The sequence below is a fragment of the Artemia franciscana genome, chromosome 10 (genome assembly GCF_032884065.1).
Source record: "Artemia franciscana chromosome 10, ASM3288406v1, whole genome shotgun sequence".
NCBI lineage: Eukaryota > Metazoa > Arthropoda > Branchiopoda > Anostraca > Artemiidae > Artemia > Artemia franciscana.
In genome coordinates, this window is record NC_088872.1 from 50,430,616 (window position 1) to 50,458,584 (window position 27,969).

Genomic DNA, 27,969 nt, shown 5'->3' on the forward strand with positions numbered 1-27,969 from the left:
CATTGCTACCCATTTTTCGATTTTTTCTGTTGGTGAGTTCATTGTTGATACTATAGGTCTTAGTGGAATACCTGTTTTATGTATTTTTGGCAAACCATATATTCTTGGGCAAACTGATCCCCTCGGAAAGAACTTGTAATACATTTGTGGTGTGATAATTCGATTAGTTTTAAGGCCTTCCAAGTCCTTTCTTATTTTTGCAACATACGATTCAGTTCATAAATTTGTTTCATTAACCTGTAAGATTCTTTTTGGTCCCGGGGTTGAGCGGCCTTCTTTGTTTTGTTCATGTAAAAATGATTTTCACTTTTAACAGATTCCCATTTATACACCGATTGTTGCAGAGGAGAGAGACCCATGGCTTCATTATAAAAACTTGCTTTGGTTTTGTCTTAAGTTATTACCATCAGTGCTGGGAGTTTTGTTTATAATGTGAGTTGTTTTTATTTATTTATTGTTTATATATTTTTGTTTATATATTTCGTTGTGTTTTAGTTGTCGTCTTTTTTTGCGTTATGTCTTAAAAAAATTGCTTTCTTCATTTTTGTCGTTTGTAAAAAACAAATTCCGTTGAGAAAGGCTCCCGGACGTGGAGTCAAAATATTCGGAGAATTTTTATTTTTTTAGTTAAAGTGTAGTTTTGTTTTTAAATCTTATTTTCTGTTCACTGCTTTGTCGAAATTAAAACCCGTTTTCTCTTTGCTTAATTTGTCGTGGGTGTGAGAGGGGGTTAGTTGCCCTCCAAACACTTTCGACTCTTAAAAAGTCACTAGTCCTTTCCATTTGCAATCCAATGGGCTCTTTTCAAAGTTTTTACGACGAATGGCCATCTTAGAGTTTTTTCAGATGCATTTCAGGAAAATACGAGGTGTGGGGGGAGGTATCCACCCTCCAATCACACTGAATCTTAAACATGACACTAAAACGTCTGATTACCAATCCAATGAGCCCCCTTTAAAGTTTATACGATCACCTTTTCTAAATATACCTTATATGCCCCCAGGGCATAAGCCAAAACCCTTGCCCTGAAGGGTATGGGTAGTTGTAATCCTCAAATAAATAGCTTTCGGAGCTTTAAATTGTGTTGAAAAAATGGCTATCTCAAAATTTTGATTGAATAAGTTAGGGGTTATGGTGAGCGTGGGAGGGGGTTTAGTTGCCCTCAAATCACTTTGTACTTTTAAAAAGGGCAGTATCCCTTTCAATTTCTAATCCAATGAGCCTTTTTCGAAGTTTCTACGACAAGAAATAGCCATCTCAAAACTTTTGTCACATGCATTTCGGGAACCCTTGCCCTGAAGGCAGTGGGGGGGGGGGGGGGATCATCATCAAAGACATAATTTTTGGACGTCCCATTTGCGTTAAATTGTGTTGAAAAAATGGCTATCTCAAAATTTTGATTGAATAAGTTAGGGGTTATGGTGAGCGTGGGAGGGGGTTTAGTTGCCCTCAAATCACTTTGTACTTTTAAAAAGGGCAGTATCCCTTTCAATTTCTAATCCAATGAGCCTTTTTCGAAGTTTCTACGACAAGAAATAGCCATCTCAAAACTTTTGTCACATGCATTTCGGGAACCCTTGCCCTGAAGGCAGTGGGGGGGGTCATCATCAAAGACATAATTTTTGGACGTCCCATTTGCGTTGAACAAAATGGCTATCTCAAGATTTTGATTGGATATGTTTGGAAAAATGGTGGGCGTGGGAAGCGGGTTAGTTGCCCTCCAATCACTTTGGACTATTAAAAAGGGCACTAGCCCTTTCAATTTCCAATCGAGCGATCCTTTTTCGAAGTTTCTACGACAACAAATAGCCATCTCAAAATTTCTATCAGGTGTATTTTGGGAAAAAACGCGGTGCGGGTGGGGGGTATCCACCTTCCCATCACTCTGGATCTCAAAAAGCACTCTAAAACTTCTGATTAGCAGTCCAATGAGTTCTTCCGAAGTTTATACGATCACCCTTTCTACATAATCTTGTATGCCACCAGGACATAACTTACAACCCTTGCTCGGAGGGCTCTGGAGAGGGTGGGGAAGGGGTCATCCTAAAAGACATAATTTCTGGACCTTTCAAGTACATTGAATAAAATGGCTATCTCAAAATTTCATTGGATATGTTTGGGGAAATGATGGGCGTGGAAGGGGTGTTAGTTGCCCTCCAATTACTTTTCTACTATTGAAAAGGGCACTTGCCCTCCCAATTTCCAATCAAACGAGCCCTTTTTGAAGCTTCTACGACAACTCCTCCGATACGAAGTGTCCTAGTCTAAAAGAAAAAAGAAATAATATATTGTTCACACATCGCTCTTTGCTTAGGCAGCACTATTGCGCTATTGCGCTGCCTATGATTAAATGAAAAAAAAGTTTTAACTGCAAGTAAAGAGCGACATTAAGACTTAAAACAAACAGAAATTATTCCATATATGAAAGGGATTGTCCCCTCCTCAATGCCTTGCTCTTTACGCTAAAGTTTGACTCTTTCTGACAACTCTACTTTAAAAAAAATAAAAAACTTTAGCGTGAAGAGCAAGGCGTTAAGGAGGGGACAACCTCTTTCAGAAATGGAAGAATTTCTGTTCGTTTTAAGTTTTAATGTCGCTCCTTTCTTGCAGTTAAAAAATTGGTATTTTTTATCGAATTTCTGAACGTTTCTTAATTAATGCATGTTTTGACTTTGGTTCACCGCACATGAATAATTAAAATGAAATTTCTAAATGAAAATTTCTTATTAGTAATAAATATACATAACTTACGAATTAACTTACGTATCGAAATTCTATATTTGTATATTTTTATTACTTATATGAGGGAGTTCTCGCCCTCGTCAATACCTCGTTTTTTACACTAAAGCTTCAACTTGGTCCCAATTCTTTAAGAATGACCCCTGAATCACAAAAGCCGTAGAATAAATAGTTGAAATTACAAAATATACATTAGCGTAAAGAGTGAGGTATTGTAGAGGAGACGAACCCCCTACGTAATTATTTTTTGTTCGTCTTAGGTTCTAATGCTGCTCCTTACTTCCACCAGAAAAAAAAACTTTTTTTATTTATTTTCTCATTGTTCTTTTAAATAATGCTAGAAAATCCTGCGGCCCCTTCATGAAAATTTTCTTCCCTCATGATAAATTCCTCCCTGGAACAATCCTCCCGCGTAACCTCTTCTCCCGATCCCCCCTTTAACGTGAAAAGGTTCCCCTGAAATCGTATGTACACGTCCCAATAACCATTACTTTATGTAAACAATGTTTAAAGTTTGTAACTTACAGCCCTTCCCCCGGGGACTGTGGGGGAGCCAGCCGTCCCCAAAGACATAATTATTAGGTTTTTCGACCATGTTGAACAAAATGGCAAAAAAGTTGAACAAAAGTTTATAACTTGCAGCCCCCCATCCCCAAAGACATAGTTACTATGGTGTTCGACTATGCTGAAAAAATGGCTATCTCAAAATTTTGATCCAGTAACTTTGGAAAAAATAAGCGTGAGAGGAGGCCAAGGTGCCCTCCGAATTTTCGTCACATAAAAAAGCACTAGAACTTTTAATTTCCGTTAGAACAAGCCACGACATTCTAGGGCTATTGGATCGACACGATTACCCCTGGGGAAAAGAAAAAAAAAAACAAATAAACACGCATCAGTCATCTGTCATCTGGCAAAATATACAAAATTCTGCATTTTTGTAGATAGGAGCTTGAAACTTCTACAGAAGGGTTCTCTGATACGCTGAATCTCATGGTGTGATTTTCGTTAAGATTCTTTGACTTTTAGGGGGTGTTTCTCCCTATTTTCTAAAATAAGGCGAATTTTCTCAGGCTCGTAACTTTTGATGGGTAAAAATACACTTGATGAAACTTATATATTTAGAATCAGCGTAAATGCAATTCTTTTGATGTAACTATTGGTATCAAAATCCATTTTTTAGAGTTTCGGTTACTATTGAGCCGGGTCGCTCCTTACTACAGTTCGTTACCACGAACTGTTTGAGATCGGTGCCAAGCTATTACATCAAATGGTATAGTTAAGGATTGAAATTAAACAGTCACTAAAATAGAGTGAAAATAAGCTAAAAAGTTAAACAAGTAATTCAGTAACAACTAGTAAGTGATTCAGTACAAACAAAATAAAAGAAAAGCAAAAACAAGCAAATAAGTAAAAAAAATCCAGTGAAAGTAAATAAAGGGGTTAATAAAAATTATATGACTCCATATTCCTGAGCCCAAACTCAGAGAAAAGAACACTACAATTAAAACATAGCCATAAAAACTTCCTACATGCTGCAAAAATGTCATAAATACGACAAAAAGCGTATTTTATTTTTGATTTACTAAGAGGGCGCTTGTTGCCCAAAATTGATTTTTTCAACCTTGGTCAGGCCCAAAACTTGAAAAATTTAGGTGGCAACACTGTCCGTTGATTCTCAAAAGACAACTACACGGTCAACGGAAAGCTAAACCTTTTAAGCATATTAGTGTCATGTGTTTTATCTTAATTTTGATGATTTTTCACCAAGATCTCTTGTTTATAAGTGTGGCACCCGCCACTACCAAAAGTGCATAAATACATTTGGAGGTCATTTTCAGTAAAAATCAAAATCTCTATTTCTGATCACTTTTTTAACAAAAATATAACGATCTCGATCAATAGCCTTTAATTTTTTTGTCTTTAAGCCTGGCCATAAAAATTTCCAAAAAGTGCTTTTTATTTCTAATCTACTGAGAGGACGCTTGGCTTTCTGACAGTTTATTTAGAATTCTTGTAGCCCCAATTTATTTTCCCCACCTCGACTCGAGCCACTATTTTGGAACGTTAAGATGGCAAGAATTTTTTTTTTTTTTTTTTTTTTTTTTTTTTTTTTTTTTTTTTTTTTTTTTTTTTTTTTTTTTTTTTTTTTTTTTTTTTTTTTTTTTTTTTTTTAATCAGATTTGTGCATGCTACTACCGAAACTGCATAGCAACATGTGGAGGTTTTTTTTTGCAAAAAAAAAACTTAATTCTCTGTTTTTGCAAAAAATTTTTAGCAGAAATATATCAAGTATATTTTGGAAATGAAATATATCAAATACATTTTGAAAGTGAAATATCGTACATATTTTACGACATTTTTTTCAACTACAGCATATATATACCAAACTCTCGAAAAGTTCAACAGAAATGAATTGTCAATTCAGATCAGCGAGCATTGTATTCACTAACAGCCCACCCACAATAAAGATGATGTAATATGATCCTCCTTCCTTAGGCACTAAGAGTATGTTGAGAAAGAAAAGAAGCAACCAAAGCAATGAGATACTGCTAGCCTATTACATCCCCATAGAGAACATATTATAATATTCTCCTTTTAAAAGCAATTTTCATGTAACAAAAAAGAAAAGACGCCTCTTAGCAACTTTACTCAGATGATGAAGAAATGTGACTTTTGTTGCAGATGAAAATTTCTCCAAAAAGAAAGATTAGAAAATTAATTATTGTCAATGATGGTAGAGAACAAGATTAGAAAACGTTTCAAATAAGAAAGGGGATTTATTTTTTATAGCCCGTTGAGGGGCGGAGGAATCAGGGGCTTGATTTTCTCTGGGGGAGTTGGGTATGACTTACCCCATTCGCCACCCCAACTGAAATTCAGTATCTTCAAAAACTTTCCAAACTGAGATAGGTTATACAAATCAATCATCCACAGAAACATATCGGTTTTCTTTAGTATACATTAGCCTTTATACGGCTCATTTTTTTATTTTTCATTGTCATTTTCACTTGACTTGGGACAATCGGCTCATACTTTGCCATAATACAAAAAAGCCACCTCCTCTTCTTAGGCCATACCTTCCTTCAGTTAATTTCATTGTCTCAAGCCTCATTGCATAAGAATTATATATACTTTTTTTTTATCTATTTCCTTTCTGGTCTTGGTGACAAATTGTCCAAAAAGAAAAAAGAAATACCTAGGACATAACCTCCCCAAAAAAGAAAACGCAATCTACTCTTTCTTAGAAAACGCCGTTAATTTTCGTAAAAGGGAAATTGTATGTTTACAATTGTAGTTTCAGTAAAGCCCAGGAGGGCTGCTACTCTGACTTGCTATCATCATTATTGTTAGTATTTACAAACAGAATTGGTTTGGTTGAATTTGAAGGGGGATTCGTGGGACATTCTGTAATACCCCAACCCTTAATTTAGTTTCCGATGTGAAAATAGTGGGGGCTAATGGCACAAGGCCCCACCGATCAGTGTGCAAAGGCCAAACACTTTTTGCCCACTACCGTGAACAGTGTGTCAACATTAGGATAAAACACATATAGTTTTCAACAACTTCTTTCGGCTTACAAAAATAAAAAGATTAGAAGGTCTCAAAGTTAAACACTAGCGTCAATCAGGGTCTTATCCAGGATTTTTTCGGCGGGAGGGGGGCTGGGACGACAAAAGGATTTTTTGGGTGGGAGGAGGGAGGAACATATATTAATATTAATAATAATAATATTAATATTAATTTTTGTTACGTTTTTATAAGTCGGGCAAACATTTCAGGAGGGGAGTTTGTAAAACCCCTACCCACCTACATCCCTCGGGATACGGCCTCGACGTCTATACTTTCTTTTAGAACTGCTATTGCTACTTACCCGTCAATTCAAGAAGTCTATCAGCTAACGTGCTCTTTCCATGATCAATGTGAGCTATTATACTAAAATTGCGGATTCTCTCGATTGGAAAATCGGAAATATCCAATTTTTGCGATTCAGGTCCATTCATTCGAGCGGAAGTAGAAAAACAAGCACACGTCTTTCTAGAAAAAAAAAGTTATCTCTTCGTAAATTACAACGTTCAGGCTATTGTATTTTTTTCCACACATTATTTTCATTCAGACGTTATTATTACTAAAATCATATTTCTATTTCTGTGGTCCTAGTTCCTATTTTGCATTTCAAAATTCAAAATATTTTGATATTGTATTTCTATTTTTAAAATTACACAAATTTTCATGGGTTGATTAAGTCTTAATGAACAGCTTAAGAATTAACACATTTTGCTTATTCAGCATGAATAATTGCTTATTCAGCATGAGTCAGCATGAATAATAGATTTATTTTTTGCATTATTTTATTTTTTATTTTTTATTTATGCATTATTTTATTTATTTTTTGCATACATTGTAATCAAAACTTGTTACGGTTTCCTACTGACAAGTATTGGTTTCTATTTACAAAGGTTACTCTTTACTTTGAAATCATTACGAGGAGCTGTCAGATCTAAGCATCTTTTTTATATGAAGGGGGTTACTAATCCCTCCTTCAAACCTTTTTAAAGGGTTTTATTAAAAGATAAACATCTGGAAAAGTCAAAGAAATGTCGCAAAAGTCTTTATCACTATTTGAATTATTATTATAATAAATTAAAAATTAATTTTATTATTATTAAATAATATTGAAATTACTAAATTTTGGCAGTTTTTACTTTCTTTCTTTAGAAAAAGAAAAAAAAACTCTTAAGAAGTATCAAGGTAATTGCATAAATACCGATTTAAAAATGGTAAATTACGTGCACATTTTAGTGTTTTCTTCAGCAAAAATAAATATGTTGAAAACAAATCAATTTCTACTAGATTTTAAGCTAAGGACACTTTTATCTAGGCGCTATTTTATTTAGACTTTATTTTTATTCAGTTTCTTTTTAATTTGAAAAAAAACATTGCGGAAATTGACTGAAAACAACAAACAATATTAATTTTAAGTCTTAATGTCACTCTATACTTACTTTCGAAAAACTCTCGTTTTATTTAATTCCTGTTCGTTTTTGATATCACATTTGGTATAATATAACATGAGGGGAGCACCTGCCCTAACTGTCCCTGAAATTTACGACAAAGTCTATTTTTTTAATAATAATGCTTCAAAATGAAAGTTGTCCCTGAAACAAATGACCCTTTAAAATTTTTAAGAGAAATTTGAAGTGTCAAAATTAATTTCATGATCAAGATAATTTTCATGATCAAAATGATTTTCATGTCAAAATGAAATTCTCATATTTTTAGGGGATGATTCATTGGGAAAATGTTGATCCTTGGAAATACCACCCGCCCCCTATTCCACCTTTGTACAGGTTTACACACAATATGGAATTTATTGAAAAAAAACACCGCACTAATACAAAAACAAAATAATAAAGAACAATTAATAAATGAATATCGAAATAAATAAAATATTTATAAATATAGATAAACATAAAGACTACTCTAAAATACCCTTCAATTTCTAACGAGCTCCAAAATTACAATGAGGAGTCTCTTTATGCACCTCATAAGATCATGTAAACGTAATTTTTTGCTTTACACTAAATACATTTCTAAAATAATACAGGAGTCATTCTCCCCATAGCATCCATATTACAGGCTTACTTCAAATATCTTACACTAAACGATGGGATGCTAGACATTAAATCCAATCTCCACATTGATCGGAAGGACCTTTTAGCAAAAATGTAGAAAAATTGGCCCAAAAACTTCACATTCATATGATTCAGGACCCTCCACCCCCACAAAAGACCCATTGACATTCAACGCTATCCCAAGAACTGATATGTGGGAATATAACGCTGAATAACCGTTAGTAATAACGTATATATGTTCTATGTAACATCCCTGTTACATCCCCTGTAACATCCTTCGATTGGCTATCGAAAAATTTACGGTCGATTGCATTTTGGCCCCTTTAGCCAAAAGTTTCTATATTGTGGCCAGAATGACAAAATCCGCACTTATCTACGGTAAGACCTAAAACTTTTAAGCTATAGGTATGCCTTGTCAATACTTCTAAGCCGACTGATCATTTCAAAATTTTCACTTGATAACGGTTCGGCCCTGTTTGGGCCAAAAAAGTTTTGATTTGCGGCAAAAATGGTAGAAATTCACACTTATTTGCAGCGTGATTTCTTTTGTTACTCAGAAAGGGCAGTATAAATTTTAAGAACCTTCCGAATGAACCCTTTTCCGATTTTATACAACCGTTATCTCAATATGATCCCCCCAGTGGAAAAAAAATACACGCTCCGGTTATCAAATTTTTCGGGAAAAATGTCAAAAATGTTTTTACGAATAAGGACTTGAAACCTCTACAGAAGGAGACATGCTGAATATGATTCTTTCCTTTTCATCAATATCCTATCCTTTGTAGGGGTACAATCCCCTTTTTTCTAATATGAAAGGTGTCTCAGGCTTACAGCTTTTTCATGGATAATTTTAAATTTTATGAATTACATATATTTGGAGTCACCGTAAAAAGGAAATTCTTTTTGTATATTCCTTATTATCAAAATTGCAATTTTTGGAGTTTGTTGCTGTAAATATATTTAATTCTTTACTTACTGTTTTTTTATCTCGTCCTGTTTGATTATTAAATAACCCATAAACCAGGTAAAACCATCTAAATTCCAACCCAGTAAAAGAAGAAATAAAAGAAGAATAATAAACACATACCTTTCAGTCCAAAGAAACATTCTAAGGTCTTTCTTCAATTTGAAAATAAATTTCGCTACTTCAGGGGCACCATTTCTCCAACAATTCATTGTAGTTTACTGTTATCAATCACTAAAAGAGAATATGACATTGTTGAGTTTGATCATATGATCCATGACTAAAATATACTTCATTGAAAATAAAGAAAATATTCTGTACTAAAATCCAAAAAAAGTAAGTAATTATTTATCAAATTAATGTTTCTAAACCTTTCGTTGAATCTATAGGGTTCTTTCAAAAACCCCTTTTTTCAAGTTTAGTTATTTGCTGTTTTTCAAACTGCCTTTATTTGGGAGTATAAGCCAACTATTGATGCAACATAAGAAAAAGAGATTATTGAAGACGCACAACATCAGTAAAGTTTTGCATAGAGTCTAGGGCTGTATCTGTGCCTATTTAGGAGAGGTGGACTGGGATGGAATTTTAACAGCAGCCGAAGAACCCTGAACTTTTATATTTTATATTCTTTATTTTTATAAACAATATTATATTATCATGTAATATATTATATATTGTACTATTTATTATATTATTATTATATATTTATAGGTTATTTCTTTTATTTTATATTATTTATTTTATACTAAACTTTTAAAACTTTTACATCTCTGAAGAACACTGAATGGAGAATCAAAAGCTAGATTCTGTCTTCCTGTCTTCCTTCTAGATTCCTGTCTTATACTATATCTTCAGTCATCCAAAAATTTACCAACATAAAACCTATTAAAAATTAAATGCCATTTGAAAATAGTTTAATTTAATAACTTAATCAAATTTATTAAAATTTAATTTCACGTTTTAATCAAATTTAATTTGATTTAACTTATACAGTTTGGGTTTTTATTCTTAAATACTTCCATAGGTCAGTTTTTCTTTTATAATATCCGTTTTTTTTAGCAGTGAATACCACATACCAGAGATCATTACCATGATGTCTGCTTTCAACGTTGTTCATTGTCTGACAATTATCCTCACTTTGATATTGTTATAGTGTTGTTATTTGGTATTGTTAATATTGTGATTGAATTCGCGTTGTTTTGTCTCTTTGCATCGTTATTGTTTTTGCTCTGTTTTTGCTCTATTGTTTTTGCATTATTATTGTTTTTGCTCTCCATTTTTCATAAGTCTTATCGTTCGTACAGTGTTTCTGACGCTAAGTTTAAATTCCAGATCGGGTGTTCAAAATAGCTGCTAGTATTAAATATAACTGTGAGGTTCACTATGAGGTACTAATGTGCTCGACCAACTGTGACCATTCCGTATTATTTTATCAGATTTGTTTCCAATTTTTGTCAAAATTGATGGCACCAAAAAAAGGTTCCAAAAAATTAGCTCTAATGAGGGCATACTGGCTTACATTTCTCTTCTTCGGAGAGCCAATCTAGTTGCCCTTAAGGAAAGGAGAGCAAAAATTTCTTGCATTTCGCAAACAATACACTTCATAACCCTCGGACAACTACCCTTTTCCCTAGTCAATATTCCCTCCCTCGACCCCGCTTCCTGCGTTCTGCTTCACCAAAAATCCCCCTCCTTGCCCCAATAAAAGTTTCCACTGAAAGATAAAGACAAAAGTTTCATCCTTTACACAGTTGACATATTCAATCAGTGAATCCGCCCCCCCCCCCTCTTTATCACCCTTTTCGCCTTCTATTTGTAATGTTTCATTTTGCATATTTCGAGCTTTCTATTTTTTGGTCGCATAACTAAATTGTTTTGTTTAAATTATTTTATTCCCATTTGAATTTTATGAGTTTTTCCTCGTTTTGACATTTTGCTGATTTGGCATTGACCTTTTAAGTTTTAATTATTTTTGACATTTTTACTTATTTTACATTGACCCTTTTATAATTTTCGCGTCGTTGTTTGTTTTAGGTTTTTCTTTGTTTTATTGACGCTAAAGTGCAAATTCGTTCCATTTGGGCTTGTGATATAAGAAAAACTTAAAACAAACAACAACCAAATAATTATAATTTTTTAATTTTTTATAATTATAATTTATAACATTTTTTATAATTTACTAATATTTTTTTTACAATTTTTTAACTTTTCTTTGCTGTTAGTTTTAGGTTTTTCTTTGTTTTATTGACACTAAAATGCAAATTCGATCCAGTTGGGCTTCTGACACAAGTTTTTCAGAAATAAATTTTATTTTATATCTGAGCGCTCTGTGCAGCGTACTTCGATAATTGAGATAGTGCTATATTTGACATCATAATATGAGTATATAACATTGTGCAGAATATTAATATTCCAGACAAAACGGAATATTCGCCTTTGCTTCACAAAGGGCTGTCCAAACCTGCAATTTAGAGATCTTAGCCATTTAATTCTTCTCCAAATTTTTTTAAGCAAGTAAATCGGAAGTTCTCGTGTTTTTGTTTTGTTTTTTGTTGTTTGTTTTTTTTTTAGGTCAGGGTATAAGCGGTATATTTACAATAATTGAAAGGACATTGGAGTTTCATTGGAAGGAGTAAAAAAAAAGAGATTGTGGACAGTTGGAGCAGGGGAGAGTTTACACCTCCTTTATGTGATGTTTTCAATGAGGATCCAACTGTGAAAACCTGATTTTACTTACAATTTTTCAATCCCATTGTTACTGAAATTTTAGGTTAAAATTTTACAACCAGTCATAATTACCAAGTCACGTAGTCAAAATTAAGGTTCAAACCTTTGATGAAATGAAGAAACACCATTTTAAAACTATGTTCATACAAGCAACAATAAATAAAAAAGCTAACTATCACAAATTAAATTAAATTGATAACAAAATGAAAATAATCAGAAAAAAAAGCTTAACTTTTAGTTTCCAAACTCTCAACTATCAAACACTATTTTTCATTAGCTATCAAATTGATTATCACGAACTTACATATGGCAATCTCAATTGCGGGTTCTTGATTTTTTAGTGACAACTCGAAATTAGAATCCAGATTTTTAATTATCCAAATTACCCCTTGCAGATTTTACCCTGCAAATCAACCCAACTGCCCTGATATTAACCCATACTCTTTTGCTCCCAAAGCAAACTTTTTCCCCTATCAGTTTCTGAGTTTTTTAGTGAAAGGCTTCAAAATATCGTCAATTAATTAGCAAGTATGGGAAATAGGGAACTTTATTTTTGAAAATTAAAAGATCAACTTGCCATTTTTGGCATGTTGGCATGATCAACATGCCATTTATTTTTGAAAAAAGCCTACAGGTAGCAATCGATCAACATGCCAATCTTAAACATGCCAAAAGTGTTTTTTATAATCCAAAATACTATTCCATTTCGAGTAGGCGATTGCGGAAGAGTATGAAACAAAAAAAAAGAAGAAAAGGGAGCAATAAAATTAAGGCAATTAATACAGAAAATAGAAATAGAGCAGAAAAATAGTAGATATTCTCGATAAAAAAAACAAATAAATAAATAAAAAAAGGATAGAACGAAGAGTCGGAGCTGTAGAATTAAGTGGAAAAAAAACTTAAACAACAATGAATTGAAAGATTTGTCAATAGATTAAAAATGAGAAGCTTTCCGAAAATGGTAAATAAATTCAAATTGCAAATCTATAAAATCGTCAAATCGCAGTCACATTAGATAAAATACAAACACACACTAGCATAGCACCTAAAATTCTAGATAACTGCAAATTTTGCAATCGCGTTAGATAAAAGACAAGCATACACTAAAATAGCACCTAAAATTCTAGATAACTGCAAATTTCGCAGTCACATTAGATAAAAGATAAGCACACGCTAGCATAGCACCTAAAATTCTAGATAACTACAAACTTTGCCCAAGTGTGAATTTTCTTTTCTAGTTCAGCTTCAACTTATACCAATTTGCTGGAAACAGTTTCTAAGAGAGAATCTTAGAATCAAATTACTTTATGCATAGAACTGAATCATTTCAATTTACTTTTGGTGCTGGAGATGACAAACCATGAAAATTGGTGTAAAACATCTGTCATTCCCTTTACTTTTGTTTTTATGAGGCGGAGACTGTTTTTGATTTTTCAAAATTTTGTAGTTTTGTTTTATTTAAATATGATATTTTTAGTTGTGAAAATAACAGTATATATATATATATATATATATATATATATATATATATATATATATATATATATATATATATATATATATATATATATATATATCAAGATTCCTTTTTTTTAAATCTGACTTGATTTATACAACCAGTTACGAATACATGTATAGATATATAAAATTCCGAGTTGGGTGGAGCTAGGGGAGCATTTGAGTTGAATTTTGTCCCTTTTATCTTTAGAAAGATTTATACACTATGAGCAGCTAATGTAAAGATTTTAATGAGACAAGAAATTATTCTTTTTGAATAGGCTAAATGGGGCAATGTCGCGAATACTAGGACCGATTAACTTAAACCTTTCACGGACATGTTTTTTTAGTTATAGGGACTAAGAAGTACACTAAATATTTGGAATTCACCAAAAACGGTGCAGCTATTCATAACTTTGGAACTTCAAACATTTCAGTCTGCAGGCCAGATCAAGCCAAAACAAAGATACAACGGGTCGGATCAGCAGAGGTAACAGAAAACATAGGCAAATAAAACTCTTTCTCTTTCGTACTTCGCTTATAAATTACAAAAAACTTTTTATGAAAGATTCCCTTGGGTAAAGTATTATATATTGGGCTGGAAAAAAACCGGCTCACCGTTTTACCAGTTTACCGGTAAAAAAAAATTACCATAATAGAGGAGCTTGCGATTTACCGGGAAAAAAACCAGTTTTACGGTAAACAAACCAGTTTAACATGCAATAGTGGCATTTACAGTAAAAAGAAGTCAAATGCTTGTCTTCATCATTAAATAAGTTTTTTAGATGATAAATGAAAAAAAAATAAACAGAGTAAACTCGCAAACAAGAAAAATTGACCCTTTTGATTGAGCGCGAATCAGAACTACCAAAAATGTTACAATATCTTCAATTTTCACTAAATATTAACAATAAGGAATATTATTATCCTTATTATCAAATATAGGTTTTTCACTCTTAATGATTTCTTAATCATTTCTTTATCATTTCTCATTTACATCATTTCTATATATTATATATAAAAACATAATATTATACACATTATTTCTTTATAATTTATTTTATTATTTCTTAATAATTATTATTAATATTTTCTAAATAATCGAAAGTTTCTTATCTTTAAATATAATGAAAAAAAAGATAATAATAATTTTTACATAAATAATCATTTTTGGGCTTTTCTTCGGTATATATTTACCTCCCCAGTCCCAATAAATTTCTTCCTACGAATTTGTTGCCAATCAACTACAGAAAAAGTGGTCAGATTTTTTTTTTTTTTTTTTTTTTTTTGCGTATTTAAGAAGGATAAAATGCCGTTAGTATATTCTAGAATATTCTAGTTAAATATAAACTTGAATTTTCTTCTCTGTTAAGCTCAGAGCCGTTGGAAAATTATAAATGAACAAAATGCGACACTATGGGAAACCGTACGAAAAGAGAAAATCGAGATAGATGACTTTCATTTTCATCTTGGTGAATATCTTTATAAGAAAATATGTAGTATCAATTCTTTTAAAGGCATTAGTAATTTTTCTTCTGATTTCTCACAGACAAATGAACAACCTTTTTTAGTTATTTTTATTTACAGTACAGTAATTATACAGTTATAGTTATGGATTATAGTTTATCAAAATCATAGATATTTTTTTATATCATACGTAAAAAAAAATCAAAGAAGCTTAATCCACTAGAAATTGCGCTTCTCTCCGTTTTTCAAAAGAAAAATTGAAAATTAAAGACAAAAGCGTGTTTAAAGATATTATAGTAGAACGCAGTAGAAATTACATTCTTTTCATGAATTGAGCTATATATTCAATGAACGTCTCACATTCATAACAATAAAAAAAGTTTTCCTTTCACTTATGTTGTTTTCAGAATACAAGTTGTTACTATGTTACTATAGTTACATGTTAACTTGTTGTTACTATGTTACAAGTTGTTACAATACTATGTTATCAAACAGTCAGTGCTCAATATCAGTGTGCCTAAAACTCACATTGCCTAAACATAGGCGACGACTAAATGTGCCTAAGCATAGACTTAGACAAAACACAACTCCTAACACTTTTGACAGGAGTTGGAAACTAGTATTTCTGGCTATACAGAGAAGGAATCAGGGGCTTAAACCGTTGAGAGAAAAATTCGAATCTACTAGAGCTTGTGTTTGAATAACATGGCTATATCGTTAAAAAAAATCATTCCAGGTAGTGCGTGATTCAAATTTGATGTCTGATATTTAAAGTCGATATCTGTGATTCGAAGCCCCCTATATAGGTGCAATGCGCCAGAGCAAAAGAGTTAATTATACTTGCTTTCATGATGAAAATTTTTTTTATTAGTAAAGCAATAAAACAAAAATTTTCTACAGTAAACGTAAATAATTGGGAAGAACTTTGAGCATATGAAAAATATGGTCCACTTTCCAATCTTAGAAAAAAAAAACAAATAAAAAAGAACGGCAAATTCAAATTATATTAACTTAAAATTGACCATAGTCAATATCAGTATCACCTAAATAGTAACTATAATTGCCTTGTACGAAAAGAATTATTTAGGACGCACAAAAAACATCTTGAAACTGAACATGTATAATAAACAGCACATGAAAAACATAGCTTACTTTCGAAACCTTAGCATACTTCCCACATTGCAATTATGTTCTAAAGTTTTTTTATATTTTTTTTATATTTATATTTTTTATATTTTTTTTTTATATAAAAGTTTTATTATATATATTTTGTGCTAAATAAAAGTTTTTTTTTTATTTTTTTCGGCCAATAATAAGAAAATTATGTTCTAAACCCTCTCTGTCTTTTCAATGTAGTTTTGTCTTTTTCTGTCTTTTCATTTTCATCCCATCTCTGTCTTTTCATAGTAGTTTTCTGTCTTTTTCTGTTTCTGTCTTTTCATAGATGACTGTCTTTTTTCACAAGTGACAAAGTTTGGAAGAACAGAAGGATAAATCCGAAACTAAGATTAGAATATTGGAAACCACATAATGATTGTGGAAGAGTTTGGACAAGGACAAGTATGTGGACAAGGACAGAAGTATGGACAAGCATGGTCAATAAATCCATTACGAGTTGGACGAGTACGGTCCTGAAGCATGGGTGCTATGGATGGTGAGGAAGATATATTAGACGTTTTCCCAAGGTACTGTCAAAAGTTAATTTATCATGATACTCATCATGTTGATGGTATATCAAACAATAAGGCTACGATAATGTGGTTTGACTCCACTTTCTGGGGCTATAATGAAAAAAAAACGACACGGCTTTGCCAAGTTTTACAGATGAATGACCAAAGATTGTTGAAGATTGTGCACGTTGCCCTTACACATAGGACAATAAAAAAAGATGATAAGAAGAGATCATAAGAAGAATTCAATAGGAACTGTAACTTCGTCAGAGGGAGCGAAAGAGTGCCGCTTTGAACGGATTGGAATGGAGGAGCAGCGCAAACAGATGTGTTGGCCAGAAGTGGTTTAGTACTGTAATAAGTTGTCAGTATTAGAGGTAGTATACCAATAAAAGTAATAAAAATTGCTTCTCCAAACAGAATTTAATTTCTTATGAATCTTTCCCCCCAATCAGGGGATTTCCTACTTTTTTATAGACTCCCAAATTATACAAAAGCATATTTTGCGGTAATCATTTACTATTAGTGTGTTTGTTATGTTATTTTACTATATATTGTTGGTTTGTTATTTTGTCGTTATTTTGCATTCCATTATAGTTTTTCAGTCCTAATTACAAATAATGTCGCAAAGCCTCACCGCTTGTTTTCAATAACTAAAATCAGTCGACAAAGAAAACGCTATTAGAAACGACCGACTGAAAAAGTTTGCGCAAATCAGAATATAAAGAGTTCAACTTTGTCATATTCTAGATCAATATGTCAAACAAATAACTATAATTGCTGTCTGAAAAAAAAAAACTTTTTATTTTAGAAGTAAAAAAAAACGTTTTCTAAATCAGATACAAATAAACATAGAGAATATTGAGCATTTGAAAACATGGTTCAGTTTTCAAATCTTAGAAACAACCAAATAAAAAATTTGTGCAAACCTTGTTTTAGATCATTTGTAATGTCGGTAACTCTCAGCCAATGCCTATCAGAAAAATATTACGTGATGTTACATAACGGCTAGCTGAGATGTCTCAAACGGATTACAATCTAATCTGAAGCGTTAATACGTTTCCCATATTGATCAGAGTATTTAGTTTTATCTTTTCTTTTGCTTTTACACGCATACGGTACGTTTACCGCATACATATACGGTACGTTTTTTACGTGTCTGTCGTCTGACATGCTCTTTGGCTAGTCAGACAACAATAAACTTACAACAGATTATCAAGATAGCATAGCCAAAAGAGTATGTGCTATAATCATAGCCATCACATCTTATGATAACCATCATATCTGGCAATATAACTCGCATCATTCATTCATACAAAATACAGATGATGGTGAGAAAGTGGGGGATATTCTCACAAACAATTTTCGATAAATCCACAAATATTGGATGTATAAAAAGGCTGTCATTATGGTTCTTCTAGGATCATATCGAGAAACGCTTGATGTAAAAAAAAGCTAAATTTCTTGAGATTTAGATTAATCTGGGTAAATTATTATGAACCGACAGAAACTAAATAGAAAACAATGTTTTTCGGATGAAACTAAAAAGTAAAATAAAGACTAACAGAAATCATTCTGTGTATGAGGGGGCTTCTCCCTTCTCAGCCCCTCGGATTTTAAGCTAAAATTGGATATTCTGTACCAATTCTTTAAGAACAACTTCGCAAGCACAAGGGCCTTTGAATTGAAATAAGAAGTACTTTTAAAGCACCATGGAAACTTAGTACAGAGTGCGTGGAGCTGAAAAACAGGTTGCCCCCTAATAGACATAAAAATTTATATTCGTTTTAAGTTTCAATGTGGATCTTTACTTTCATTTCAAAAAGCTTTTTTTTGTTTTATTTAACTCTTCCTGAAATTGGTTTTTATTCCAACCAAAAACTAACCGAAAGTAAGAAACTTGATGTTAGTTACTGAGCTTTGGGAGTATCTTGGCACCCATTTAACAATGGCACAAGCAGGTGTTATTTATAAATTATTTTTGCCTTAAGTGCTTCTCTTGCAACTACAAAATTCAAAAATAAAAGAATATTCAAAGAAAACAAAGATATAAAAAGCTACTCCTAAAACGTTTTTTTTTTGTCGTAGCATTTTCAAAAAAAAATCTAAACGCACTTCATTTTCTCTGAAAACAAATGCCTTCAAAAAAAAAATATTTAGTGAGCCTCTTTTCTAACTTGAAAAAAAAATCCCACAAAATACCTGAACTTAGTTTGCCAGGTATGGTGGAAATACCCTGTACTGCTGCAAGTTCAAATTCAAGTCAAGTTTACATATTTGAAAAGTTCTGTCGTAGAAAAAAACCTTTCTTTGAAGAGGTAAAATATTAGTCAAAACGGGAATTCAAAAAAAAATTACTTGCACTTAACTTGCTTAATTATTAGTGACAATTGTGCTAATATTAATCATTTATGTTAATTAAGTGCTTAACTTGTAGCGACAAAATTCAAAAACACAGACAAAAATAAAGGAAGACATTTCTCAAAGACAGAGAAAGCTAACCAAGCAGAGTAAGATCTGTTGCGAACAGAATTACTCTACACATTAATGAGGAGGAAAAATCACAGCTTAAGGTACTGTTAACTTTCGAGTCTCATTTAAGCTCCCTGACAAAACAAAAGATGAGCTAAAAATATGTGGGTACCAACAGCATAAGAAGGTCTGGCTTTCAAATAAAGGAGTAGTTGTTTTTGGGAACCAACAAATTGTTTATTTTTAATTTTACGGATGAAAAGCATAGTCAAATCTACTTAGTTAGTTACCTTCTGTAATATAGGTTCAAGGTTCCTATGAAGCTTATTTTTTATTAATTAAGAAATTTTTTAAGAAAATTATATGTCTTTTGTTATTTTTTGGTATATATATATATATATATATATATATATATATATATATATATATATATATATATATATATATATATATATATATATATATGCTTTGTCTTTAAATAAAATAGTTTTTTTTTCTCCTTCTTATATTCTTTTTTCACGGTTCAAGCCTAGTGATTAGCCCACTGGAATTGAATTCTGAGAATATTTCGCTGGTTATTTGGTTTGGAACGGGGTCAAAGGTGTTACTCTGTAAGCTCAGCCTGACCAGCTCTAAATGGGTACCTGGAGAAATATGGGGAAAAACATGAGAAAGGTCAGATGATTCGCCCCCCATCACGCACTGCACTCCACGCCGAAGGCAGTAAATTTGGAGATCGGTACCTGCGCTAGGGACCATTTGATGCGAAGAAGTTCAGCGTAGGTTCAGCAAAACTAACATTTCTTAGAAAAACAGCAGATTAAACTGAATTATTTTTAGACTATACTGAATTACACTGAATTGTTTCATGGCACTTGGAAGGATTTATTTTTAGACAATTTGTTTTTGAAACAGCGATCTTAAAAACTAAATTTACTCTAAATGTTTGTTACTAAATTGAGGCTTTCTTAAATCCCATAAATTCCCCTTGTTTCATTTAAAATTCATAGAACACATCTTTTGTTCCCAATTGCAACAAAAGTGATCTTCTTAATCTGCAATGTCATTTTTGCAAAAGTTGGTAGCTTTTATAGTTATTAATAAAACCGATTGACTCTAAAAGACGTATCCTAAGAAGCTCCAGGCTTTGGAATATTTTAAATTCATCCACGATATCATTTTACGATATGTCTTATATTACGGTGGGGAATGGATTTTCACGGATGCGTAACCCCCCGGGGGAGGGGGGATCGAACAATTTAGCAAATTTCTTGGGTTTTCTTATCGTACTGTCATGCGTAGAAGTCATATTTGAGAATATTCTAAGATACTCGTAAGATTATTCTAAGATCATCTCAGATACATCTAAGATTATTGTCAATAGGAATTTGCTAATCTGTTATCAAAGGGGATTTGCCAATAAAGTAGATCAGGAGGGTTAAAGTGTGACTGATTATACATTGTCCTCCTGATCGTCCCTTTGAAAAAAGATTAGCCAAAGGGTTCCGGCAATTATCTCAGAAACGGGTAAATGGGGAAACGGGAAATATGAAATATCAAGTGAAACGTAGAAACGGGAATTGGGAAAATGCCAAACGGGTAATATGATGTGAAAATGGGAAACGTGAAATGAAAAACTGTAAAATGGGGAATGGGATTTGAAATATGAATGTGAAATGTGGGGTGTGAATTGCGAAAATATGAAAACCCGAAATAGGAAAACGACCTTTAGGCGTGGGCTTGACGATATATTACGTCGTTTATATGAAATTTTAACCACGTGACCTCTACTTGAAGAGTGATTCTTATTGTACAGAAAGCATCCAACCTCAAAACATTAATCCAGCCATCTATTAAATTCATTAATATGTTAATTAAGAATAATAGAATCAATCCCCTGTAATTGATCCAAAGGGCCGTTTTTCTAGACAGAGTCCATAAGAAATAAGGCCTATAAGCTTACTAAGTTGATTCCCAATTATTAAAAATACCGTAAAAACTGAACAAAACCAACAAAATTGAGATATACCATGTAAAGGTAGGAGAAAGGAAAAAGCTTAAAAGCAGTACAAATACTGGCTTCAAAAGAGATAAAAGAAAACTTTATGACACTAAAAAAGAAAAGTAAATAATGAATCTGGACGCAATTGCGAAAGGACAAAGTAAAGACTAAAAAACCGCTTAAATTATTATCAGGTACATTTATAGGTTTTACACACAGCATACGAGATCTTTAAATCTTAAATGCAACTGATGTTTACATTCTATAATATGTTTGCATATGTTTATACTTTAATGCAGAAAAAGAAAAGCACTAAAACACGTAAACGGGTAAACATGTAAACCGTACCGTAGGAAACCGTAAGAATATATCTAATTATATTCTTTCTTAGACAATTCTGCCTTTCCAATCAGCGGACAAAAAACGAAAAAGAAAAACCTCGCCTAAATTAAATAAAGTATATCGAGAAAAGAAAAAACGTGAAAAAACTCACGTTTTAATAATGTACAATATAACAATGTTCACCATGCAGTTATGTTAATTTGTTATTTTCCTTTGATTAAAAGATATACTTTGATATACTATGCAAAAGAATCTTTCCTTTCACATAGAGTTGTCAGTGGTGTAGAGTTGTCAGTTACTCCTTTCTTTTTTAATTAAAAAAACAAGTTTTTCAACTGAAAGCAAGGAGCAACTTTAAAACAAAAAACGAACAAAATTATTACGTATTTGACGGGGTTCGCCCCCTTTTCAATAGTATATAATAGTATATGAAAGTATATCAAGTATATCAACGTGGGAGGATCTTTCCATGGAGGAACTTTTCATGAGAGAAGATAATTTCTATGAAGGGGGATAGTGCTGGGATATCCCAGCATTATGCAAAAAAACGACCAGAAATTAAATTTAAAAAAGTTTGTTTTCAAAGGTAAGGAGTAACATTCTACCTTTCTAGTTGAAAGGCTTCCAGACGTGAATTCACAACATTCTGACTTAACTTATTATTTGTGAAAAAATGATTTTTATTTATTTTCCACTGTCTTATTTAAAATATTATATCCGTTTTTCATTTATTTTCATTTTGTTTGTATCTAGTTATGCTACTAGAATACTACGTCCAAGCTTATCATTTAGATTTTAGAGTTAGAGTGGTAACTTCCAAATTTTTAGAATCAGAACTTAAAAATTTTAAAGATGGAGCTAATTCGGTACAGAATAAAATAAATAGGGCTTTTTTTAGAAAACTTTTTGTACCAGACTAAAAAAAACTTAAGCGAAAATATTTTGTGCAGTTTTTGGAGCTGACAAGTATTTTGAGAGTTACAGGCCCTTGAGAATGCTATTAATATATTAGTTTTAATAATTGAAGTTTTTTTCAAACTTTAGAGTATAAAAACTGAAGCGGAATACGACAGAGTATGCAGTATTTTGACAGAGTATTATGCAGATTTGATATTTCTACATAGTTTTAATAGCCGAAGTTTTTTTTTTTTTTTTTTTTTTTTTGTCAAAACCTTAGGTTATAAAAACTGAAGCGGAATACGACAGAATATGTACGATAGCTAATTATAACGACTTACTATAGAATATAAACTTTTTGTATAGCCATTATCTTCAAGACAAAATGTAAAATCAAATACGTCACTTTCGAAACCTTATATAAATAATAATAAATTTTCAAATAATTAAACTGAAATAGTCAAAAAAATTGAAGTCTTGTTTTTATGTATATAATAAACCTAATTTTGGAATAAGATTGATTCTCATCATTGGGAGGCAAAATTTTGGTGTTTATTGTAAAAAGTTTGTTTGTTTTGTGATGAAGAAAATTTGATTTCAATAAGCATTTTACTTCGTATTGCTGAAACATTTGACAGAGAAGAAAGGATAATAATAAATGAGTAATAAAATTAAATGGACGGGGAAAACGGAAGTCCTTGTCAAAATATCTGCTTTTCCTATTTTCACTTTTTTTCTATCCACTGGCTGACATTGTCCTTATTTTTCTCGACTATTTAATTTTATTATACATGCATTGTTTTTCTATTCTTTGTCATATTTCTAGTATAGCCAGTGTGGTCTTAGAATTTATTACTGAAAAATATTTGAAGACTATTAGTAAAAAAAATGAATGGTGGTCAGGTTACCATAAAAAAAATAACTCTCCTTCTTTGTCAAAGGCACTGCGCAGTGCTAGATCGCTGTAATTAGTAATCAAGTTGCATCACTAAAGTTTGCCATTTTCATTTATAATTAAACAAAAAGACGCTTATGCAACATCTTTGGCCGAGTTTTATTACTTTCAACACATTTTTCCTCGTTTATTGTTTATACCGTCGGTGTTAGTAGAAGTCCGTCTTTATTCATTTCACCACATGTTTCCTAGTTGACTGTTTACAGCGTCCGTGTTAGTAGAATTCCGTGTTTATACTCTTCACCACATGTTTCCTAGTTGATTGTTTATAGCGTCCGTGCTAGTACAAGTCCGTGTTTATTCATTTCACTACATGTTTCCTTGTTAATTATTTGAAGCGCCCGTGTTAATTCATTTCACAACATGTTTCCTAGTTGATTGTTTATAGCGTCCGTGTTAGTAAAAGTCTGTGTTTATTCATTTCACAACATTTTTCCAAGTTGATTGTTTACAATGCCCGCGTTAGTAGAAGTCCGTGTTTACTCATTTCACCACATGTTTCCTAGTTGACTGTTTATAGCGTCCGTGTTAGTGGAAGTCCGTGTTTATTCATTTCACCACATTTTTTTTTAGTTTATTGTTTACAGCGTCCGTCTTAGTAGAAGTCCACAGTTATTCATTTCACCACATGCTTCCTAGTTGATTTTTTATAGCATCCGTGTTAGTAGAAGTTCACGTTTATTCATTTCACCACAATTTTCCTTGTTGATTGTTTATAGCGTCCGTGTTAGTAGATATCCATGTTTATTCATTTCACTACATGTTTCCTAATTGATTATTTATAGCGTCCGTAATAGTAGAAATCCGTGTTTATTCATTTCACCCCATTTTCCCTTGTTGATTGTTTATAGCGTCCGTGTTAATAAAAGACCATGTTTATTCATTTCACCATATATTTCCTAGTTGATTGTTTTTAGCGTCCGTGCTAGTAGCAGTCCGTGTTTATTTATTTCTCCGCATGTTTCCTACTTGATTAGTTATAGTGTTCGTGTTAGTAAAAGTCCACGTTTATTCATTTCACCACATTTTTCGTTGTTGATTATTTATAGCGCCCGGGATAGATGAATTTTTGTTTATCTGAGGTGCTCTCGGTCCCAATACCTCGTATAACATTGGATCTACTGTAACTGAATCTCAGCTTGAATTCATTATATCATATTCAAGGGCCGTAAAAGTCCTAACGCTTATTGGCTATTGTCTGTTTGTATTATTTTTGAATTTCAACAAATTTTCTCTCTTTTTAATTGAGCTTGTCAAAAAGGAACTGAGCTGGAGCTAAGAGGTCAAAGTTTACCAAGGGAGGGGAACCGAGTAAAGAAGCTCAAACACAAAAAAGAAGCTAATTCTCCGCGATGATAGACAGATAGAATTATTTATACCTTATAGCCCTGTTTGGCATGAATTTTTCTTCTTACAGCTTGAATTTCACCAAACCCTTCCCCTCTCACGTAAGACCTAGCAAATGTTCTCAAGAACAGTTCAAATTACAGGAATACTTTAGCCTCATAAGAATACGTCAAAGTAAAAACAAACCAAGCACTTAAGCTAAGTTCTGACAGGAATCGAATTTTGCGTCGAAAACCAAACTCCACATTGCCCAATGAAAAACATCTCCATATGGGCAAAGATTCATTTTGCTTCGCTCTTGCGTCAGAGTAAAGAAGTTTGTTTTTCCGAACTCCACATTGTCTAATGAAAAACATCTCAATATGGGCAAAAATTCGTTTTGCTTCACTCTTGCGTCAGAGTCAAGAAGTTCGTTTGTCCAAACTCCACACTGTCTAGTGAAAAACATCTCCATATGGGCAAAGATTCGTTGTGCTTCGCTCTTGAGTAAGAGTCAAGAAGTTCATTTTTCCAAACTCCACATTGTCTAATGAAAAACATCTCCATATGGGCAAAGATTTGTTGTGCTTCGTTCTTTCGTCAGAGTCAAGAAGTTCTTTTTTCCAAACTCCACATTGTCCAATGAAAAACATCTCCATATTGGCAAAGATTCGTTTTGCTTCACTCTTGCGTCAAAGTCAAGAAGTTCGTTTTCACAAACTCCACAATGTCTAATGAAAAACATCTCCATATGGGCAAAGATTCGTTGTGCTTCGCTCTTGCGTCAGAGTGAAGAAGTTCATTTTTCTGGCTCGCAAACTTTTGTTGAAAATAAGCAAAAACTTCTTGTTTGAAAGACGACAGAATTGAATGTACAATAGCGAAATATGCAATTATTTTTACTTATTGTAAATAAATCTTCAAAACAGTCTTTTTAACAGGGAGTTTCTAGGAAGATTTCAAAGGACGTTTTTACCAGTATTTCAAAGAAACTTTGAAACTACGACAGATTGTAGAAAATTTAGCTTTTAATCAGAAATAGAAGCCACAATTGACGTAGAGACGTCGCTTGGTCCTTTTTGCTTGGCAAAAATTGGCCATTCAGAAAACTTCTGTCAGAACTAAGCTTTAAAGGGTCTCAATCCGATTTACACTACCTTAATATCTAGGTTAATCTTTGCTAGTAAACAGAAAAGTCTTGAAAGGAGGGCGCATAACAAGCATTAAACTATCACAGATCATAAAATTAATTAAAAGGAGAAAAAAGTGATCCATCCTCCATGAAATGTTCCAGAAAGTCTTTATCAGAGTCAAACATTTCTCTCGCCATTTCTTTAATAACATAAGGACGGGCAATTGTGATGAGATCCATATCTGGGTCTAGCGAGCGACCCACTCCTTCGAGCACAGCTATAGCCAGCACAACGGATGAAAACTGACTTTCAACACGAACTTTGTGACGGATCATCAAAGAAAACACATCGTTCATAAGAGCACCAACTTGAGTCTAAAAAAATTAGCCAGATAAGGTCAAATAATTTCTTTAGGTCTTATAAATAAAATCAACTAAATACTTCACTAGACCTATACTAGCGCCCTTTTTGCTTTTTTTTTTTCTTTTTTCTTTTTTTGTTGGATGCTCCAAGGAAGGAGAGAGAATCTCCTTCTGGAATCCATTTTTTAGGTTCGTACCTTGATTATAACGCATAGATGAAGATAGTTACATATTAAAATTCCAATTTGTCACTCCTCCAAACGTGTACTGTTATTCTTTAACGCAAAAAGATCCTTTTATAGTCTTCAATACTTAATATACTTTGGAAATCCGAAAGTCAACATTCAGGTGAACTCAAAGTTGACCAAAAAATCTGCAATATATATGATTTGAGAGCCCTTGGGCTCGCGTTTTCTCAGTTCTTCCTTACACTCCAAAACTTTGTAAATACAGCAAAGATCTTTCGGTTCACATTTATTCGGGTATTATTAAGAGAGTTCTGATAAATGATTAAATTTTAATCATTACAAATCATTAAAACTGTCCTAATTTAAAAACAAACAGTAGATATGATTTTCAGATATAGGTTTCACCCCTCGCCCTCCCTATTTCAAATAAATCCCGTTTTAGTATACTTTTGGGATTTTTATCTAGTATTGACAATCATTCAAGATTTGTCTAAGTGATTTCTCTTTCTTGGTCTAGTGACAAGCGTGATCGGGACTTCAATATAACTAAATGAGGGAGGCGGGAAAATCTTGTCAATCATCTGGATATATGTTCTGTAATAGCCGTTTTGATTCCAAAACAACATTAGAACCTTGTCCAAGGAAAAAAGATAAGCAGTGCTTCAATTTTAGAGCCCCCGCACCACAAAAAATCCTACAAATTGAATAGATATTAATTCCTATTCAAAGTGAATAAAATAAAATAAGATGGGTGAATTTCCAGATTTGATTCTCGGGCGGTCTGACAAAAATAAGATAATAAATTCTTATTTTCTACAATCTTATTGATATTAATTGAATTATTCAAATTTAGTTACTTTAGGCTAAATCAGCATAGTCAGCTGATTTCCAGAGCAGACGTAAATATTATTAATAAAAAAAACCTACATAATAGTGAAATAACAAAAGTATTATTATAATTATAAAAATTAAATTAGAAAAGAAATAAAAACACATAAAAAGCGACATGCTTAGATTAAACAATCCACTCTCGCCCCTACAACAAAATTGGAGGTCTAACAGACGAAGGAGGTTATTTTCAACAGAGAATTATATTTCTATAGTTTTAGGGTTCTTTTTTGCTGGTTAAGAAGATTTTGTTCATCAAATTTTCCTTCGTAAAGCGCTTCAATTATTTCTGTTTTGGTTCACTTTGCGCCCTCTTGCAGGTAATCACCCAAAAAAGATGGGAAATAAACCTATGCTATGGCCAAAAAAATGTCAAATATGTTAAACCACAATAGTAAATGATAGTTGCTTCACTTCTGAAAAGCCAGGGGAGGGGGCAGACCTATCGTACCTACTCTAAATATTTTGCTCCATCATCAGATTACACAAGCAAATGCCAATAAGAATATGGCTTGAACTACTGTAGCTAATTAACTAAGAAAATTCAATGGAAATTAAACAGTCAATTTATTTCTAGGCCCCTTTTCATTAATTATAAGGAAAATTTTTTTTCATTAAGTAAAATCATAGTTATGTAGCAATACCAATCCTCTCTATTTTGAAATACGGTTCTATGGTAACAATATATTTTAGGCCGGGAATTGCTA

The 27,969-nt window shown here is 32.4% G+C and overlaps 1 protein-coding gene across 8 annotated transcripts in view; it reads right to left on the reverse strand.

Annotated features, from left to right (window-relative positions):
* Positions 1-27,969, reverse strand: part of LOC136032324 (translation factor GUF1 homolog, mitochondrial-like) — a 284,018-nt gene that overhangs the window by 156,662 nt on the left and 99,387 nt on the right. For 3 of the 8 annotated variants that reach the window (XM_065712627.1, XM_065712630.1, XM_065712632.1), the window contains exons 2-3: positions 9,460-9,570; positions 6,611-6,774 (exon numbers count right to left, since the gene is read on the reverse strand). In XM_065712627.1, the coding sequence (XP_065568699.1) occupies positions 6,611-6,774; positions 9,460-9,548 (253 nt within the window). In that variant the 5' untranslated portion in view covers positions 9,549-9,570. The other 5 variants (XM_065712628.1, XM_065712629.1, XM_065712631.1 and 2 more) reach the window with 5 other exon arrangements.